The sequence below is a fragment of the Grus americana genome, chromosome 5 (assembly GCF_028858705.1).
Source record: "Grus americana isolate bGruAme1 chromosome 5, bGruAme1.mat, whole genome shotgun sequence".
Lineage (NCBI taxonomy): Eukaryota > Metazoa > Chordata > Aves > Gruiformes > Gruidae > Grus > Grus americana.
The window spans coordinates 681,862-702,123 of NC_072856.1; the positions used below are offsets into that span (position 1 = coordinate 681,862).

At 43.8% G+C, this 20,262-nt stretch overlaps 1 protein-coding gene across 2 annotated transcripts in view; it reads left to right on the forward strand.

Annotated features, from left to right (window-relative positions):
* Nucleotides 1–20,262, forward strand: part of RMDN3 (regulator of microtubule dynamics 3) — a 40,663-nt gene that overhangs the window by 4,474 nt on the left and 15,927 nt on the right. For both annotated transcript variants that reach the window (XR_008577248.1, XM_054826272.1), the window contains exons 4-6: nt 2,639–2,906; nt 4,417–4,519; nt 5,378–5,438. Coding sequence is in view for 1 of the 2 variants with exons in the window: in XM_054826272.1 (XP_054682247.1) it covers nt 2,639–2,906; nt 4,417–4,519; nt 5,378–5,438 (432 nt within the window). In the remaining variant the exon portion in view is untranslated. The remainder of the gene's footprint in view (nt 1–2,638; nt 2,907–4,416; nt 4,520–5,377; nt 5,439–20,262) is intronic.

A 20,262-nucleotide genomic window follows, 5' to 3' on the forward strand; every position in this document is an offset into this window, starting at 1 on the left:
TGTAATTACGTTTAATGACCACTGTGGAGAATCAGTGGGTAAGCAGCTCTCATCTGATTTTTTAAAAAGTTTCAATAGTATATAGTTTCTCACTCTGGTATTTGTCCTATACCAATAGGTACAATATTTGTCTGTTCAGGACCAGCTGCCTTTAGTATGCAGTGTTGACTTTTGGAGGCGTAAATACTAACATTTCCTAGTAGAAAATCAGGGTAGGAAATGTAAATTTTCGGAAAAGACTATTGAAGCTTTTTAGCAGCCGCTGGGAGGAAGAATGAGACTATTCTCAATGGATAGATTTCAGCTGTGTGTTTGTTTCTGGCAATTGTATTCTTTTAATGAAATTCAGAAAGAAAAACCGCATTTCAGCTTCATTTTGTAAACCACATGGACACAAGCATCTTCTCCGATTTCGTATACAATTCACAAAAATCATCACGAGCTTTCAGGAGCCCAGGGGTCTCGGGCTGCTTAATTTCTCTGTATTGCCTTGGCACTGCGTTGGTTTTGTGGGCTGCTTCTCCTCCTCTTTCCATGTGCTGTTCCGTTCCAGATAGTATGTTTTCATTTTCCTGCAGGATGCGTGCTAGCCAGAAGCCTCAACATACTAAAGCATTTAGGAACTTTCCATCATCGTAAACTTGAGAAAACAGGCTGATAAAATCTAAATCCCTTAATCTTTCTGAAAACTCTGAGTTTATGAAGTTATATGCGATATTGCTTGTCTTTTTAAACTGGCAGCATCTTGTATGAGCTGTCTTGGAGAAAACACATTTTTGCGGTGGAGGAAAAAAAGTGGATAGGAGTCATCCCTTGCTGCCTGTTTTTAAAGACCGTGTCGTGTTTCAGGAGCCTTCAATGTGGAAAGTGTTTTTCAGCTGAAGTACTGAAATCTTGGGAGCTGCCAGCAAAATGCTGTAGTGAGACAGTATCGCAGCTGCGCAGTGGGTCAGGATGGGAAATAAGAGAATTTGAGGCGTTTTGTGTTTTAATTGCCAAAAATGAGGTAGTCTCGAGAACTAGTAATACCATTAATCTTAAGAAAATATCAAGAAATGAAGCTTTTAACTTAATCTGAAACAGAGCCGTGCCAGTGTCACCTACCACTGTGCTGCTACATTATCCATTAATTTAGTGCTGCCTCCGTAATCTCCAGTTTGTCATCTTGTAGTGCTTGCTCTCCCGGCTTTGCGGCGGTAAGGCTGACTCTCTGTTTCTTGTCTCAAAATGTTTCAGTACAAAGTGGCGCGTTTCTGAAGTCACGGATGAGAGTTGGAGGCCGTGGTGAGCAAGGGCATTTGTTTACCCTCTGCCAGAGAGGGAAATGCTGGGTTATAATTGATAGTTCTCAGGAAGTTGAAGCTTCGATAGCCAAACGTGTCTTGTTATCTGTGCGTGGCCAAAGTGCCATAACTGCTTTCTTCAGATACGGACTTTGCTCACGTATCTTTGTCTCCAGACAAAGCAGCTTTGCACACAGAGCACGAGGCCCTCCCTTGGAGCGGAGAAAAGGGACTAGGGCTGTAGTTACCCTGTGTGCCCCTGGACTGCGACGTCTTAATTCTAGCAGAACTTGTAAAGTTGGCTTGGACACAGTTCACTTGGGTAACAATTACAAACATCCCCTAGAATTAAGCATTTATGGGATCTGAAGTAGCTCGCTTCAGGAAGAGGGCTTTCTATTCAGATAAATCATCAAAATCTGAATAAAAAAGAGCACATTCTTGAATTACTGGCTGACTTGTGCTTATTCTTCAGTTCAGAGCCTGCAGCTAAACGTAAGGGGGGCAAATAGAGAGTCGTCTTTAAAAAGAAATTAGCTCTTTAAGTAGTCAGCCCACTGCAATGGTATCGGTCCGTATATAATGCTATTTTAAATTTCTAGCTTACATGCCTGCGTATGCAGCGGGGGGGCCCTTAATTTTAGCCGTTTTCAGAAACTTGGATCTGAGCTTTATCCTGGTTCATTTGACTGATTTAGGAGCTAATCGTGGCCTGGGTTTTTGTACATGTGGTGTCTTTTTGTGGCTCATCTGCTGGCTCCTTGCTGGACTTCTTGCTCGTGTGACGTAGTTTTGATTGCTCTCCGACTGTTTTGCACCTTTTCACTTGTCATTGTGAACAAGCTGTTTTGCATTTCACGCTCAGACAAGATGATGGAGGTACTAGATATTGCCAAAACAGCTGTTGTGTCTGAAATTTCCTGGAACAGGCTAAAAACCTCAGGTTATGTTTTCCACATGGATGAGTGTGTCAGATTTTTTGTTGACGTTCTTTTTTATAATCCATACATTTAACCGAATTGTCCTGGCTCTGTTCTTTGTTGTTTAATTCTCCTACATTGAAGTTGGAAGGCCTGAGAGAAGCTGTTACGGTGTGCAGGTGAGATGTGGACGCTTGTGACTGAGTTCTACTTAACTTTTGGGGGGCCTTCCTTCTTCAGCTCTTTGAGGTTGTGTATGTGACATGAGAAATAACGATTGGTGTGGTTTTTGAGACACTTGGGTTGTACAGTGTTCTCCAGGATAAACTAAGATACTCCTCTGCCTCTATTTTTTCTGTACCATACGTATAGAGCTGTCATAGGCTGCACAGCATCTCCTCGAACCGACTTTTCATTGTGGTGTTTTTTCCACAGGTACACTACAGCCAACGCTGAGTCTGATTACGACCGGGAGTCTGAGAGAGAGAGCGAAGAAGGGGAAGATGAAGTGAGCTGTGAAACAGTGCGAACTGCGCGACGGGATTCCCTGGATCTCGTCAACGAGGATGAAACGCATTTAATCTTAGATTCCTCGCTGGAGGAAGGACTGGGTCAGCTACTGCAGCAGGCTGACCGCTTGCATAACGGAGATGAGCAGGAGAAGAGAGAGGGATTCCAGCTGCTGCTGAATAATAAACTGGCGGTAAAGGTTGCCTTTTTCTATTATCCAGCAATGATTTGTGTTTTCAGCTAAATAGCTGGGAAAGAGGAAATTGCAGATCTTCGCAGGGTCCAGGTCCTACACAACAGCTGGGCCAGGTTCCAGTGGCCCCCTTCCCCAGGAGCAGCTTGGGAGCGGGCTGGAGGCCAAAGCTCTTCGGGCTACAGCAGCAGCCGGTTCCCAGTCGCTTGCTGTCTTGGAACTCCGTGCCTCGTCATGTCATCGCTTTCCCTGAGCGAACACACTGTACATGTGTAAAGTAACAGTACTGCATGTATACAGTAAACTCGGCAAACGTTTTGAGAACATTTACCTCGTTGCATATGCAATAGCTCTACGTTCAGGAAACTTGGTCTTTCCGAGCACTGCCCAGTGCACGTGTGCGGTGGTTCGTGAAATAAATAAGTTGCATATTCAAACAGAAGGGTTAGGCAACACTTATGCATACATTAGTTAATGGGATTAAACCCTGGATGGTGCAGGTGTTTTGCCACCTTAAAGAATGCGTCTCTATGTGAATTGATCCCTTGCTTCAGTGAACGTTGGTGCTGCCGTTGAGGTGTGGGAACAAGCAAGGGACTGTGGCAGTTTTACTCGAGCTGTTGCAGATAGCTAGCTTATACCTCTGGCCACACGCAGCGGATGCACCCAGCGTTGAAACGTGGCCTGCTGCGGCTGTGTTGTGCTGCAGAGCCAGCAAAGAAAATGTTTTGAGTTACCAGCCTTTTAAAAAGCAAAACCTTTTTGGCTCCTGTATTTCCAAGAGGAACAGAAGGAAAGAAATAACTGATAATTTGATCAGTTCTAATTTCAAGTGGACTGGGTTTTGTTTCCTTCCCACCAGGAAGAAATGGCAGACCTGTTGGCTTCTGAAATTCTCTTGCATGCTTCTTTCTGGTGATTCTCCCACTTTCTTTTATTTGCAGTACTATCACAAGAGAAACCAGACTGTTAAGTGGTCGTGTTTTAATTTTCTACTTTTTTTTTTTTTTTTGCAAGTAAGTCTGAGTTTGTCAGAACATCACTGCTTCAAATGCAGCAGTACACCTACAGTACTGTCCCGGGTTTAAGAACGAGGCAGGATGTGAAACTGTTTCAGAGTGCAGACTGAAACATGTAAAAAGTAAAATTCAATTTGTGAATTTTAATGAAGTGCTAAGGTTTAGGGTGACTTTTTCTCCCGGTGTTTTGAGGTCAGCAGAGACTGCTGGAGAGCTGCCCCCAGTATGGCCTTTGAATGGAGGGGTTCATTGTTAGAAGGCGCCAACAATTAGACCCGTACCAGTAGTGTAGCATTGTAAGCTTAATTATAAATTTGCTCATCCAGGTTGCTCTTTTGTGGCTCTGCTTCAGTTCTTGTAGAGTTGGGACCTTTTAAGGTTTCAGAAAAAATCTGTGCGACTTATACTATACACCCCCACTTGATTTTTCTGATGCTCTTTGTCAATGGCAGAATGGGTCTTGATATACAACATTTTTGTTTTCCCCACAGTATGCGGACCAGAAAGACTTTCTTTGGCGCCTGGCCCGAGCACATAGCGATATGTGCGAAACCACAGAAGACATAGATGAGAAGAGATCGTACGCATCCGATGGTAAGGAACTGTGTGTCTGAGGCAGAGCAAGGGGGCTGTTCAACGCTGACGTTGCACTTCAGAGTTGTAAACCCTACGCCGGCAAACACTGTGGTGGATGTTTTTTTCCTTGTAATCTTTTTTTTTCAAATGTGTGTTTACTTAGAGGAATCAGTTTGGTTTCATTCCCTCATTCTTCTTCGCTATCTTGAATGCAGTTTGTTTGCAAGATTGTCGGTGGGTCAGAATGAAACAATCATCTTTGTTACAGTTAAGATATGCAACAGCAGATACTATTCTAAATAGTTTCTGTCCTGTTCGTTACGCCCATAACTAGAGTTAGTTAATAGTATAACTATCTATAATTATTTTTTTCTGGAAATCAGCGTAGCTGTTTAAAACATGAAATTTTAAGTTTAATTTTGATAGTCCTTTTAGCCTTCAGTAGGCGCTTAGTGTTCAGCTTTTTGAAGCTGCAGGGTCTCAGAGGAGAGGGGAAAGTGGGGCAGGTCCTAGATCTGAGGCTGTGAAATGCATCGGAACAAAACCACTGTAAGCTCTAATGAACTTTTCTTAACATGGTGTGGAAGATGTTTCACTGTAGGTAACTGTACTTCCAAATGAGGCAAAACCATGAAACAAGTCAACACAATTTGCTCCTCTGCTGCAGATCTGCATGATCTCTTTGAGTGGTCTTGGATGTTCCATGTCACTGCAAGAGCATGAAATTATTTACGGGACATTTTCAAGACAAATGTATTATAAAATTAAGAAATATATGAATTTTATGTCATTCTATTATTGTACTCTAACAGCCTCAGAGAAAGAAGTGAAGAGAGAAAGCAGCTGAATTTCTTACCTCTGCCCACTTATTTGCAGGGAAAGAAGAGCTAGAAATTGCCTTACGGAAATGGGATCAAAGTGCTGAGTGCCATCAATGGTATGTAACTTCTTACTTCTTGTTTTTAAGACGCACAGGAAGAGGACTCGGAGATTGTTGTGAGCTGAGCTGCATTTAAAAACTAAAAAAAAAATAATAATCTTATTTGCTCTTACTTGAAGTACACTACATTGACGTTATTTTCTGTAAGAAGCCATTTGTAACAGCTCTGGTAAATTGACATTGACAGACGGTAGGTTGGGTTGTGATTATAGTAATAAACTTTGCTTTTCTTATGCCAATTTAATTATGAATTTCTCTCTGAGATGAGATGGCCAGCAGAGTTCTTGAGCAAAAGCTCCCAAATAGAATAATGAGCTTCTCTGGACACTAAGAACAGATTGCATCAAGGCTTTTGTGAGTCTGCACCTAACAAGTCGATGAGCTTTGGTGGTGGTAGTGAAGGATGAACGTCCAGATGAGGCTCGGAGAGATGAGTTTGAGATGAATGAGTACAACGAGCTCCATTTGGTGTTCACCAGGCTAAATTTAGCAGACTAAACTGCACGTTCTTTGGGCTAGGCGTAGCTTAAGTGCATATATTTTGAAAAGGTGAAGTCAAGGAAAGTTTGTTTAGGAGCTTTGCTGGGAATTGCGCAGTTTCCCTTCCAGGGAGGGGAAGGCTGCGGCTCGCTGAGCAGCTGGCTTTCGGGCGGGTGCGTGTGCCTGGGCGGGATGCCGCAGGGTCTCAGCACAGGAAGGAGCTGAACTCCGTCGGCAGCGCTCGGGGTCATGCAGACCCTGGGAAAATGCGTACGGGAGCGCCCTGTTCTGCGCTGGGTGCAGATGGGCTGCCAAAGAGCGTGTTTCACGCAGATAACTTGCAGAAAGCCGGTTCCTGAGTTTGAGAGCTCAATATGGTGAGGCTCTCTTTATTTTCTTTCATGAGTCCTCTGTTTCCTTTGGCCCCTTGTCAGCCCCCTACAGAGTAATGTGTATGTCCTTCAAAGCCAAGCTCACAGCCAGCTGCGCAGCTGCGGGGGCAAACTCTTAAGAATTACATATTAAACATGAATGAGGTTTTTCCTTTGTGTTCCCCCAACATTCTTGGGTTAACTGTTGGTTTTTACCCTGTTACTGACATTTCAAAAATGCTCTGCTGCGCAGAGACGCTTGCTTTATGTCAAGAGGTGATGCGTTTGCCTCAGTCAGCTAGGCCTGTGAGCGTGGGCTTAGTGCTGTGCCAATGTTCTTACATTCATCTTAATTCTGGAGTAAGTAGAAACATCATTCTTCTCAGACAGCCTTTTTATAGTCTTCTGGAGAGTGTCTTAGGCCTGGCACTGGGTGCAGTTGCATCCTGGCTCATGGATGCTGCTTGTCGCTCTGCAAAGCGCTCTGGCTTTGAAATGAATTGAGACAGCAGCATATGGCGCTTTTTTTTCTTTTTTTACAAAGATATTTTACTTTTTTTTTTTTTCCACAATAAAAGATTAGATGATCCACAGTTTAGCCAAGCAAGGTGTTCTGTGTTTGCACAGCTGCTGCAGCTGGTTAGGATTTCAGTGGGGAGGTCGGCAAGAGGGACGGTACCTGGCTCTCTTCAGCAGCCTGAATGAACAGGCGTTGGTTGCAACTCACGGGATCGAAAGGAATGCTCTCCTTTTGTGAAAACACAGCGAAAGAGAGTTTGTAGAGTGGTACAGATAATTGTAGAGGTAAGGGAATACGCTTTTCTGGTATTCTGGTGAGGTGCTTGATGAACGGTGTTTATCTGCAGTTATTGTGAAGGGCTGACAACATGTAAAAGAGAATAAAAGAGAAATGATTTTTTAAATGGAAATCATTGGGAAAGCAGGATGCTGAATATCTTTACCAAACAAGATCGGCGCTCTTCTGAGATGAGTAAATTTATTTGGAGGATTGGTTTGGACTACTGGCATCTAAATAAATGCCTTTATCGTCATGAAAAGACCATGTATTTTAGCTCTGAGTAATGAATGGTGGTTCTTGATTAAAGCTTTGATATGAAGGAGAAATACTGGGAAAGACAATGTGAGTAATCTCTAGCAGATTACGGTGTTCGGCTTTGTCTGCTGGTTTAACATCTTTGATACTTGATCGTTTGCTATTTTACAAAGCGAGGCTCTACTTCAGGGTGTAATATTGAAAGCTTAGCTTTGTAATTCCGAGTTTATAGTGAGCCGAAGTACTGGCTGTAATGTGATGTTTAGTCGTGGGTCTCCAGTAGAAAATCTGAAGCTTTTTGAGCTGAGACTTCCTCAGTGGCTCTGTTTGTGCCTGTGCCCACCCCTTCCCACAACGGTTTGGTCAAAGAGCGCACAATTCTTGTCCTGTTAGGCCTGTTGCTTTTCCAAACAGGGGTAAGGCTTCCGCACGTCTACATCTTGCTTTTCATTCTAGAGAGCAGCTGCAGAAAGGGCAGCTGGAGAAAGGAAATAGCAGAGCAGCATGTGGGAGGCATGGGATTTATTGGAAATGAATATGTAACTACCTTTATCAGTTGCAGGAATAATTATTTTCTGCCATGAACAGAACAGGAAATTATTCCCTTTCCAGCTCTGTGTGGATCATGGGATGGTTGCAAGCTGTTTTAATTGCAGTCTCTTTTTATTCTAATTAATATTACCCTGAGAAAAAAATGATTCCTAGTGAAATGATGCTTAATACAGGAAGAGAGACGTATATACAAAAAACATAGAACACAATTCCAAAAGACGTTATAGATTGTCTTCCTTTTGCTCAAGTAATGGGTGCATTGCTCAGAATTACGTTTAGGTCACCATCCTGTCTGTGGTAGCAATGTTTAGGAAAATATTTAAAAAAAAAAAAAAAGAAGAAAGGAAAGAATACAATGATGGCTTTCCTTCAGTGTGCTGTCCTTCCCTCCCTGCGGCGGGGAGAGGAGCAGAACTGAGTTCCCAGCCCATGATGGAGCTATCCTCCATCAGGTTGTGTCATCTTGGTTTAGCCGCCTGGTTCCTTCCATTTCCATACCATCCTCTGGGACAGATCCCATAATTTAACGTGCTCTGCGTAGAAAAACACCCGCTTGCTTTGTTTAAAATTGCCAGCAGAGGTTTTAAAGCTGTTTTGGTTTGATGCCCTAGCTCTTGTTTTACGGAGAAGTAAACGGGGAATGACTATTCACGCTTCCTTTGCAAAGTACGGGTTTATTCTGTTGTACTTCCCTCTTTAGTATCTGTTTCCCTTGCTGAAGAATCCTAATCTTTTATTATCTTTTCATAGGGAATCATTTTATTACCTCTCATCACCCATGTTGTCTTTCCCATATTATTCTCTTTCTACCCTACCTTTTTTCAGAGAAAAGAACGGGAATTCACTGCAGAACACAAGTTGTGGGAGCAGCATGGATTTGTGTACTGCTAATGTGATGGTCCTTCTCATTCTTACTCCACAGACAGTGGTCAACATTGTCTTTTCTCTTTTCACAACATACTAAATGGACATTTTAACAGGAATATTCCCAGTGATTGTAGTGTCTCTCATGTGTGGCACAGGCAGTGTGAAGCCTGTGATTGTGCACGGCTGCATTTTTCCTGTGCGTGTTATTTCACATTGACCGTCCTTTTCTATTTTACCAATTGCCACTGAATGCTTATGGATTGCTTAAGATGCGGTTGTGCTGGTTGTCGGTGCTTATTCACCATTCTCTGTGATGTATTATTTGCTTCTGTTGCACAAATCATTCCATGGTTTATTGATTTTAAAGGTGCGATGCTTGTCAAGCAAGACAGAAGACACTTTGCATTCGGTCATCATTGCAAGTAAAACTTTTTTCCCCTCTCTGAGCCTTCTAGTCGTTGCAGTAATGACTGACATTTTAAAGCAACAAACAAAGAGAATAACTTGGTGAAGGAGAAGGAGTTTCTGAGTGCTGGCGAAGGCAGCGCTGCGTGGAGCGTGACTGCCTGCAGCCTCGCAGCGTTTTGTGGCTGGATGGTTGGAGGGCTTTGGCAGCGCGGTGGTAAGTGGTTTCTCAAGAATGACAGAGAAAGCAGTAAGTGTCTGGGACTGTCTGGACTAGCCTTGGGATCTGCCTAAATACGAAGGAAAGTCCTTTCATGGATCTCTTGGGTCGTCTTGACATTAGATTTGGTACAAAGCTGTTATTGTCGTCGCTCGCTCTTGGAAGTCAGCTGGTCCCAAGAGAGCCATCTCCACAGAGCTGGTCAGAACAGAGCTGAGATTGGATCGGGGCTGCACAGACCAGTCAGGCTTTGCATGCAGCGAGCCTGGCATCTGGCTTAGGGATGTAGGAACATCTGAGTGTTGTGTTGGGCGTTTGATGTATTTAGTACCTGCAGAATAGATCTGTATGTTGTCGGCTGGTTGATATTATACCAAGTGTTCTTAGTGCCTCTGTCTTATAATTACCTGATTCTTAGTTTTGACACAGATCAAAGTCAGTCTGTGCTTTAATCGTAAAAGATCTCTGAACAGATAGATACTACGTCCAACTGAACTGATTACTCCCTTAGCTGATTGCACTTCATGAACAAGACAGCAGAACAAGTTCGTAAGTCTGTTCTTGTTTGCCTTTAGGGATGGATGGAAGAGGCGTCGATCATCGCACAAACCTGTGCCGTTTGCTGCTTAGACACGAATATGTGACATCCTCACAAACGAAGTGAGAGGAACAGTTGTGTTAGAATCCCCTGGCCGTTTTGGTGTGGCTGTTCCCACCGCAACTGCAGGCACGTAACGGCAGCTTTAGGGATCAGGAAAGGATAGTGAGCTGTGTGTTTGCCTTGGCCTCCGCTCCTGTTGTTAAAAGAAATATTGGAAGTACAGCCAGAGCAGCAAGGGATTTCAGAGGTCCATCTGGAAACATTTTGCAGGTGCTGTATTACCAGCTTTTGTTTGAGTTGAGTATTTCACATTGGAAATGAAACGCTATTTGCTGACTGCTGAAAGCTGTCATTGCAGAAGAAGTAATAAGCTTTGGCCCTCTTTGAGATACTATGTATGTTATAGAGAAGCAGGAGGGGGATGCGTTCTTGGGTTGGATGAGCCTCCAAAGTGTGCCCTCTCCTCTAAAGAGTCTCGCGCTTTGGTGGAGCATCTTGCACACTTGACAGGCACCGAGTTGTGTACCGGCCCTTTTGGATTCTGTTGGTACATCTGGCTGTCCCCTGGGTGGATATCGTTTTTCTTGAAAAGTGACAGCATTCCGGATATGACTTGAAGACAGCTTTAATTTTAACAACTGGCAGTATTTCAGGATTTAACTCTTTGTGGATTACTGGCCAACGTAGAGCTACGTCTGGATTTATGAGCTGAGCGTTTCCTGTTCCCCAGGTGGATTAAAGAGGGAAGTTACAATATAGATTAGGGGCAGAAGCAACTATAGCAAGTGGGAATAGGCATCACAAGGTGTGTCAGCACTTAGAGGAGGGAAAATGGTATGCAGCTAGAGCCGCCTGATAGCATCCCTCCCTTCATCGGGGTGTTGGTACCCGAAACACCTCCATGTCCCCAGCCACAGAGGCTCTGGGAGTGGGAACACCAGACGGGAGCCAAGGAAGAGAAAGTACTGAAGAGTAGGGACAAAAGAAATCTCAGCAGGGACCAATATTCCCTCCTCCTCTTGGAAATAGTGAAGTAACTTGACGTTAGTAAAGTAACTTGACAGGTGACACCTTCCTCAAGCACTAGTAGTTCCTGCAGTCTTTTTTTATGGTTTGAACATCTTGCCCAGGTATGTCCAGGCTCTTTGCTGGTAGCTCTTGGGAGGACAGCTGAAACTACAAGTCTTCTGAGCAAAACCAGTGGTTTAAATAAGCATGAGGTCACTCCATAATAATTGTATGTTCTACACAATAAATACTGTTTGTATCTTCAGACTTTGCTGGGGCTGAATACATTCTGTTCTTCAAGGAGAACACATGGGCCTTTCCTACCACCTCCCGAGGCAAACTAGAGATCTGCAGCAGATAAAACCAACACAGAAGTTGAACAAAATTGAAGACACATCTTATGTCCCAGTTGAGATAGCTAATGAAGATTTTAGCTTTTCTAGGATCAAGGAAAGAAGGATTGAGGTAGAGAAGGGGATATTTCAGCCTGTCTTTTCTGTGGCAGTCATGTGAATTTTGACTTTAAAGTTAATTTTCGTTTATGATTTCTTTTAGCCATGTGCCGGAGTAAAGTCCTTACTAGCTAACACATAACTGACATAATTTGCCAGGTCTCCTTGGAACCTGAATATGGTCATAGGAACGTGAATTAAGTAGGAAATGGAGCATTGATCCAGACGAGTGTTTGGGGTCTAGTATTTAAGGAATGAAGAACATGGAGTTGAGAGGGACCTCCAGAAAGTCATCTCACTCATCGTCTTGCAATGGTGCATGCCGGGTATACGGAAACTGTCCCTGATCCCTAAAAATGTCTCATGATGGGGCTTGTCCTCTCCCCTTCTCTCCCCTTTCTCCTGTTTTAGCAAGTAGTGAACTTAATTATATGGATATTATATAAAAATTATATTAAATATATATAACTACATGGATTTTTCCTGATATCAACCTAAGCTTTGGGTTTACTTCTGTCCTCTCTAGACATGGAAAAAAAGTTTAACATGAGGAACTATTTGTAAGAGAACACAATAGTTGTTGTATTCATCCAGTGTGTCGAAAGCAAGCAGACCTCCTGGTCACAACCCTTTAGTGTGGTGGTGTTCTGCAAATCTCTTCTCCTCATTGTGTCTTACGACTCTCTCCAGCTTGTCCTTTTTTCTTTTTAATTTATTACTCAAAAATTGTATATAGTGCTTTAGCTGAGGCTTGCTAGTACAGCATCAGATTATTGCCTTGGGCTGCTTATGATCTACTGTGACCTTTAAATTTGATTCTCTGCAGCCGCCCCCCATTAATTGATGAATTTTCTAGCATGTCCTAGTCTGCAGCCTATTTAAATTTAATCTCTGCTATATTACCCAACTTCATGGAGTTATTTAGTAGCATCAGTGTTGTTGTCAGGGAACGTTTTTGCCACTCCAGCGTCTATTCATTCGCAGTAAGTTTCAAAGAACGGTCAACCATGGAAAAATTAGGGTGAAGGAGACTCAGGTAATTCATTCACTCCAAAGCAAAGACACGTTCTTTCCGAGGGGTACATTTCAAAACAGATCTGACAGACCTCCAGCGATGAACCTCCCACGTTCACCCTGCGGTGAACTGCAGGTCAGCTTTACGCCGGCTCCAGCCACGCCAGGTTTCCTTTGCTTGCTTACAGGATTTCACAAAAAGGATGCTAGCGATCCTGAAACTTACTGGACGTCAGTCTGTCTCTCTCGTCCTCATTCGTTCCTCTCAAAGGAGGAGATTCAGATCACTGATATTTTGTTCTTGTCTCTCTTATTGGCAAGACTGGGAATTCAAGTTGCTGGAAACGTCGGCATCCCGTATGTAGTAAGGCTGGGGTTTTGCTGGTTTGGGGTTTTTTTTGAGCGCCTGTTGCCAAGCCATTGGGTCTGCGTTAACTGAGAACGATGCATTGATAGTGGCCGTGCAAAGCATGGAAATAAAGACACCCTCATGTTCCTGAGCAGATTTTCTGCCTGTACCTGGAAGCGGTTTTTGAGTCCAAATTCATCCTGGGGTTCCTGGGGTTGTGTTTGTCTGTCTTCCCACTTGAGTGTGATGCTGGTTTAGGTGATATTCTGCCTCAAGCCCTTCAGGTGGTATAGGAATTGCTCACTTGTGTGTGCTGGGCTCTTGCTTTCATCTTAATGCATCTTGGTCAAATAAAACAGCCTCGATGCGGCCGATGGCCCTGGAAAGGGTGAGGCTTTGCTTGTGCGGAGGCTGTGGCTTCTGCACAGGACGAGAGTTGTCATGAGTTGGTTCCATTGTTGTGTTCTTGTTGGTTCCGCTACAGCATAGCGGCGAAGTTTGTTACTTGGCAGACATGAGCCACGGTCTGTCTTGGCTGTGTGTGACAAAAATAAAAACACAGTATTGTCTCAATTTAAAAAAAATTAAACTTGTTGTCGTATAAAATAGTGAAGACCTTCATACAAATATCTGGGCGTTTGGGAATTTTACGGCTTGGCAGTGGGATAACGTTCGTACTGCTATAACTGTGGCTCTTGTGGATTCTGCTAACGAGTCAAACTCCAGCGCGGTCTCCTGCAGTTGTGTAAGTACCGCTGCAGCCCTTCCCAGGCTGCCGTCCCGAGCAGGCACGGGGAGCTTTGTGCGTAGTTTTGCTCCCAGTTGCCGTATCGCTTCAGCTAGAACTGTGTATTCCGTTGCTTCTTCCGCTGAGTTGTGCAAGCATGGGATGGGATGGGAGGACAGCTACTGAAAGATAAAGGGTTTGGAGCGGCTCCGTGGGAATTTTAGAAATTAGGGTTTTTCCCACTTTTCCACTATACACACGTGTACATACCTACATACACGCTTTCTCTATGAACAAAATACTACTGTAGGACTTAGTAAATCATTTAAATCCTTCTGCTTATTTGTATGCCATAGAATAGCCTGTTTTGCTTTCTGCTGAGGGCATTTATGTTAAAATAAATGGTAAGCTCCATTATATAGTTTATGTAATTAAAATAAATGTTTAGTTATGTAGTAGATTCACTTAGGTTATACATGGATATACTTGGATGTGGCCATGCAGTTAAAATCAATATACCAGCCTCTAGATTAGGAGATATACAGTTTAGTTATGGTGTGTTGCGGAAGAAGGTTCACACATGCAAGTAAAACAATTATATTAGTGGAAAAAACCCACCCAACAAGGGGCACAGACAAATCTGTGGCTTCGGAAAGCGTACGTGCGTATGTGTCTCTTTTAAGCCACGTTATCGATCAAGTGACTTAGTGTTGTGCAGGTTTAAAACTTGGTAAGGGGAATTAACATGCAGCAAGCGGTCAGGTTGGTTGTTTCACCAGAGCTGGCGGTCTGCAACTAAACCAGTAAGTGCTTAAGTACTCTCAGCATCACGCTCCAGTGATTAAAAACTTGTTTACATAAGTATCTATGGATACAAATCCATTTGGTCTTACAAATCTTTGCACCTACAGCTCAGGGTGGACTGTGATGAGTAAATTTTAACTTGAAAACGGGGGAGTTACACTTGTGTGAAGTGGGAATATGATGAACATGTCTCTAAAAATCTGTGGGATTTTGGATTATTTGATATACCTGAAGGGATAACTTTTTTTTAAACTGGAAAGATAGAACTAGAAAAACTCATATAGGAAATAGTGAGGAACAGGACTAAGAAATAATCTGGGTAAAACCCAGCTACCTACTTTGTTTGGGTGTAATGCCAGAATGCAAATTCTATCACAGGATTGTTGTGCTGGGGGATGAGTGTTGCGCATTAAAAAAACATAACTGAGTTAAACATGTCAACAGCTATACCAGAGAATCCCCATGAATTTAAATTCCATGTTGACATAGAAAATGCATAACACTAGTTGGCTTGGATAGTGACAGGCAAGCTAAAGAGAATCACGGCGCCCAGAATATCTTTTAGGGCAGAATCCACAATAATGCGAGAAGGCTGTTTCTGTTTTTTGCTTTCCCCCAAGACTCGCTAAGTGTCATGTTGGAACATACCGTAGCAATTATTTTTGTTGGTTTTTTTTACAAGCACCATAAATTATATGATAAGACGATGCCAGTGTCTCGGAGTGTTAAAAGCAGAGAAACAAGTCTTGATTTGGCACTGAGCAATGAACAGGGTCTGGTTCAAGGTGTTGTAACAACAAACCCACTTTATCGTCATTACCATGAATGCTAAGATGGAACATGGGAAAGATTTCAGCGAGTAATGATAACTTCAAAAGAAATGGAATGGCTATGAGGGAGCTTGAGTGCAGGAATTGCCATGGGAATAAAGTGCTTGCAGATAACTCAAAGCTTATTTAAAGGCAGGGTTTGAGAGGTTCAGGGTGAATAATAATAAAAGAAGCCTTTAATCATGGTTCTTCTAAAATTTCCTTTAAACAGCAGAGGAGACTGTTAGAACTACAAGACGACATCTTTCAATGTCCTGTACAGCAGAGGAATGTAGAACAGGGAGGAAACTCTTAGCAAGTTAAATTAAAAGCACTGCTAGAATGTTTCAGAGGCGTTAAAGCCAGAAACTGAGAAATATTAGCTGTGATACATAATTAAGTGCTTAAATTTGCATCGCTATGAGAGCAGTGAAAGGTGGCGAATGTAATGCTGATTTTTAGGGGGCAATGAGAGGAAACTAGCAACTTATCCAACTTCCCTGCCTGCCCTGTCACGGAAACCTACTTTAAATATAAGCCGGAGACTAATAGGATATGCCACCTCCGCGAGAACATGCAGCTCTTGTACGGAAGCGCCTCGCAGTGTGGGTGAGGGTGCTAGCCCGCTGATACTGTGTTCTTGGGGCTTCGGAAGTCCTGGGCAAATTCCCTCGTGCAGGTCTGTGAGCGAGACTGAGCTGTCGTGAGTAAACAGCGTTGGCTTAATGATGGGCTACAGATGGGAAACAAGGGAAGATGTGCTCAGCTTTCAGAGCTGGGGAGGTCCGAGTCTGCGCCACGATGTGTACTGTTAAGCATATTCCCAAATAGAGCTAAAACCTGAGCTAAACCTGACTTTTGAAAGTTGCAGAAGGGTGTCATTGCGTCAAATAAGTACGCAAAAATGGGAGATGTTGTCAGCAGAGGCAAAGGAACAGTCACGGGGGAAAAGCATTCCTAATTACGCATGTACAATGATGGTCTTTTAAAACAAGAGAGATTGCATCTTAATTAAGCAGTTATTTGAGAGTGTTCACTCCCAGGAGTCAAAAGGCAAAGTATGGGTTGAAAGAGGAGAACCAAGAAAGCATCTTGATTCGCTGCACACATCTCTAGTGCATCTACGTGGCAGTTTCCTCTTGGACTAGAGAAGGAGGTAGAGAAACTATCAAGAAGGTGATAAGAATGATTAACGGTGTAAAAGGAAACTCGGAGGAGCAATTACATAGACTGGGACTTTTCAACTCGGAAGAAAGTGAACTGACCTTCAGGTTCCTCATTAAGACCTTGATAAAAGCTGGTTGCTCTCCCAGCTTCCAGCAGGCGATGGCTCGGTTCCTCCCCTGATTTCAAGCCACTTCCAGCAGTGCGTACAGGGACAGCGGGCCAGGGTGAGCTCTGGTTTCATCCGGCATAGCTGTCCTCGCTTGGCAACGTATCTTCAGGCTTCATCAAATGGCGTGCCAGGAAAAATATTATTTTAGGAAGAATGGCAGGTTTCGTTTCTTTAGAATAACTCATCATCTTTCTCATGGACAGTTCAAACAAGCTGTGTGGATTTGACGTTCAGTGTCCTTGGTCAGAGCGATGCCCGGCAAGACCAAGGGCTGCCCTCTAGAATATTGCTGTTGGCACCTCTTCTGTGTAATCCTGTAGCTCAGGTATGTGTCAAAGCTTGAATTATAATGTAAGGCCAAGTCTGGTCCCGCTCTGTAGGAAGCAGAAGCCTCTTTTCCTGAAAGGACACAGTCCTCAGGAGGACTTCACAGGAGGAGCTCCTGCAAAATCTTTCACAATCTTTTCATTCATGGACTTGGTTTTTAATTTTAAGGATAGAGCCTTAAAATGCCTTACCCAAGAAGACCTCTGCTTTTAGGACAGGGGTTCAGGCTTGGCTCTAGCAACCTTCCAGGTACGTTTATCAAGAAAATCTAGCGTGGCTCATCGAGCACAAGGCTGGGAACACCAGCAGCGCACGGGACACGGAGGATGCTGTTGCTAGCTGCCTGTTCCAGGTTGGGAGCTTAGGTGTTTGTGTAAAAGGAGCTTGCCATGCTGCAGAACTCACCGTATTTACAGGTTTGGGACAGAGATGTGCAAAGAGGAATTTCCTTCCGTGAGGAAATGCTGTCAGGTTTCTGGAACAGAGAGCCAAAGCAAAACCTGGTGGATGAAGCATTGCTTAGCACAAACAGCGAACCCGTACGGCAAAGCTATATAGTTACATATAGGGCCTCATCTTTACCTGTGAGCTACTCAAAAAGTTGTGACTGACATGCATATGGTAACCCGTGTGGATCATTCAAAGGTAAAACATGTGATGTCTCAAAACTCTTTGGGCAGTGGCCAGTTTTCAGGATTTATTAAATGAAATTTTATGCAAGGGGTGGTGGAAAGCACCTTGGAAAGCGTTCCTGTATGCATACTTTATTATTATTTTTACAGTTTAAGAGCAGCTCTAAGTATTTTTGTGAGTCAGAACAGGGATGAAGGCAATGTTCATCACTTCAGTTTTTGATGTGAACCCTTAGTGTGAAAATACATGTCTAAAACTTTAATTGCCATGGAAAAGTGAGACACTGACAGTGGAAAATTAGCATTGTTTTAATCCAGAACATGATTTATTGTGCTTAAATTTCTAGCATACATGCCATCATCGTCAAGGACCCCTTTCAATTAGTCTGTACATACAGATTTGCTATCTTTGCATAAATCTTGGCTTTTTTTGACCTCAAACTGGGCTTTTATCTCCCATGTCAAGCCAGCAAGGCTCTTGATGAATTCTTACCGGTATCTAGGAAGACGTATGCCCAGCAGAGGAGCGCTTCTGCCTTCCTCGGTCCTCCCTTCAATCTTGTCTCCCCTTAGAAAACCTAAAGCTTTTTTCCGAGCTCTTTATGACCAGACGATCATTAATTTCAGGTTAAGTCACTGGGAATTCTGCTGTCTCTCCCAAGGTACTAATTCCTAAAGGAATGATTATTTTAATTTTCAATGTGTTTCATTGCTGTCTGAATACCTGCATGCTAATTATCTGTCTCCTTCCCTTACTCAAGCGAAGAGGCTAACATCTATCTACTCAGTGCTCAGGAAGGCGAATAACTGGTAATACTGATAAAATATTGGGAAAACTTCTAAATTCTTTCTCAAGATGTATATTCTGGAGCTCTGTTTCTCCAAAGTATTTATTTGACTAGAAAGGGTTTTTTTCTTCTAGCTTTTATCTGACTCTGGTAAGTGAAAGTTGAGCTCCGAGGAGGATTTTTTTTAATCTCCTTGTCTGTGTGCGATAAAACCTCCCTCTTGATTTACTAGCGATGCTGCTTGAACGGCGCTGAACAGGCTAGCCTCGATAGATTCAGTGCAGAGCTAATGCCGATTGAATAGGGATATATTCTAGCTCACCAGTTTGTTGGGCGTCGCGATGAAAAATTAGTTACATACATTTGAAGCAAATAAAAGGAAATCAATGAATGGAACAGGACTTGCATCTCTTCGTGCTGTTGTCAGTGGTCAGACTTTCCTGTTTGACTCATCTCCGGCGATATAAAACACGCTCCCTTTCGCTTCTATCAGCTGGCCGCGAAATAGCTGCTTCTCCCCACTCCTTTCCCCTTCTCCTTTCATTCCCCTTTGCCTCACTCTTTGTTTTTAATTTACCGATTGTCTTCTGCAGAAAGGAGCGCCGGCACGCTCAGCTAGCCAGTCTCCGAAACAGTTCAGAGAGATAAGAGATGTGTTTGGGTTTGCAAACCGCCCCCCTGGCCGCGGAGCTGGAGGTGCCGGGCTGCGCGGAGCTGCGCGTTTTGTGTTCGGGGGCCAAAAGTCCCGTTTCCATGGGAGTCAGCCAGAGTGCAGCATCAAAAGCAAAGGGTCTTCAAAGCTGCGTGCTCTGAGCTCGGGGATTTAAGCCGGAAGAACAGACGGTCTCTCGTCTGCTAATATCTGCTTCCACAGAGTTTATTTTCTAATAAATGGGGAAATCCTTACTGAGCCGAGATTCCGATGGGAACTTGCAGTTTGACCGGTGTCAGCAGCTTAATGAGCAGTTCTGGTTAATAATTACTCGAGCGATATCATAATATAAGGTTTCGGTAACTGCTGAGACATCGATCTGAACAGTGCTTCAGAGGTTACATAGTGTTTACAGAAGACGAAAATCCCCGTCCCTAACTCATTATTTCTAATCTACCCTGTTACTGCTCGTCGTCCTCCCGCAGCCCAGCGGTGCCTCGCGTGACATTCATCCCAAGGCATTTCGCAAAACGAACCGGAATAAATAGCTCCAGCAAGCCAAGCTAAACAAGCGGAAGAGATAAAAGCAGAAAGCCCGTTGGCGCTGCCGAGCGAGGAAGGGAAGTCGGGATCTGAAGACCTCCAGAGCCTGAAATCTCAGGACCGCGGTGTCTCGCGTGTGAAGGTCACCAACAGGCTGGTGGGCCTGGACCTCCCGGCACAGCTTGGAAGGATGGTTCATGCAAAGGGCAGAGACAGCAAAGCCGGCTCGGGTAGAGTCGCCTTTACTGGGGTTGCACTGAAAAACCCGTTTCTTACCAGTTTTGGTTTGGTTTTTGTGTAGCTTATTTCATGACACAAAGATAGGACTGCTGTTGACTGCTTATTTTATGTAACACTTCACCGGGCTCTTATATAAATATAAATCTGGCGTTTGGGTTCCCTGGCAGCTGCGTATCGCACCACTTGACGTTTAGGTGGCTGTTGGTGGGGGGCTCGGGCTCAGCTTGGCGTCCCGCCGGGTTTATTGCAGGGGCTCCTTAGGCTTTCCCGGGGAAGGACGGGGTGCTGTGAAGGGAGGTTGCGCAGCGTTTCCGTTGTAAAAAGGCACAGTATTTCCCCGGTTTGGTGCAAATCCTTCAACCTGACCTAACTGTATTTCATGCCTGCCCACGTGTTCGGGAGCCCAAACAACGTGGCTGTCGGAGCTTATGCTGGCACGTTCCTACGCGCTAGTGAGGGCTACAGACTGCGTGATTTATTGTATGGCAATGCTTTATCTTGTGATCCTAGAAAAGAAGCCTTTTATTGGCTTGTATTTCTAAAGCCTGGCCGTGTTGTGGTTGGGGGTATTTAGCGCAGGCTGATGTTTG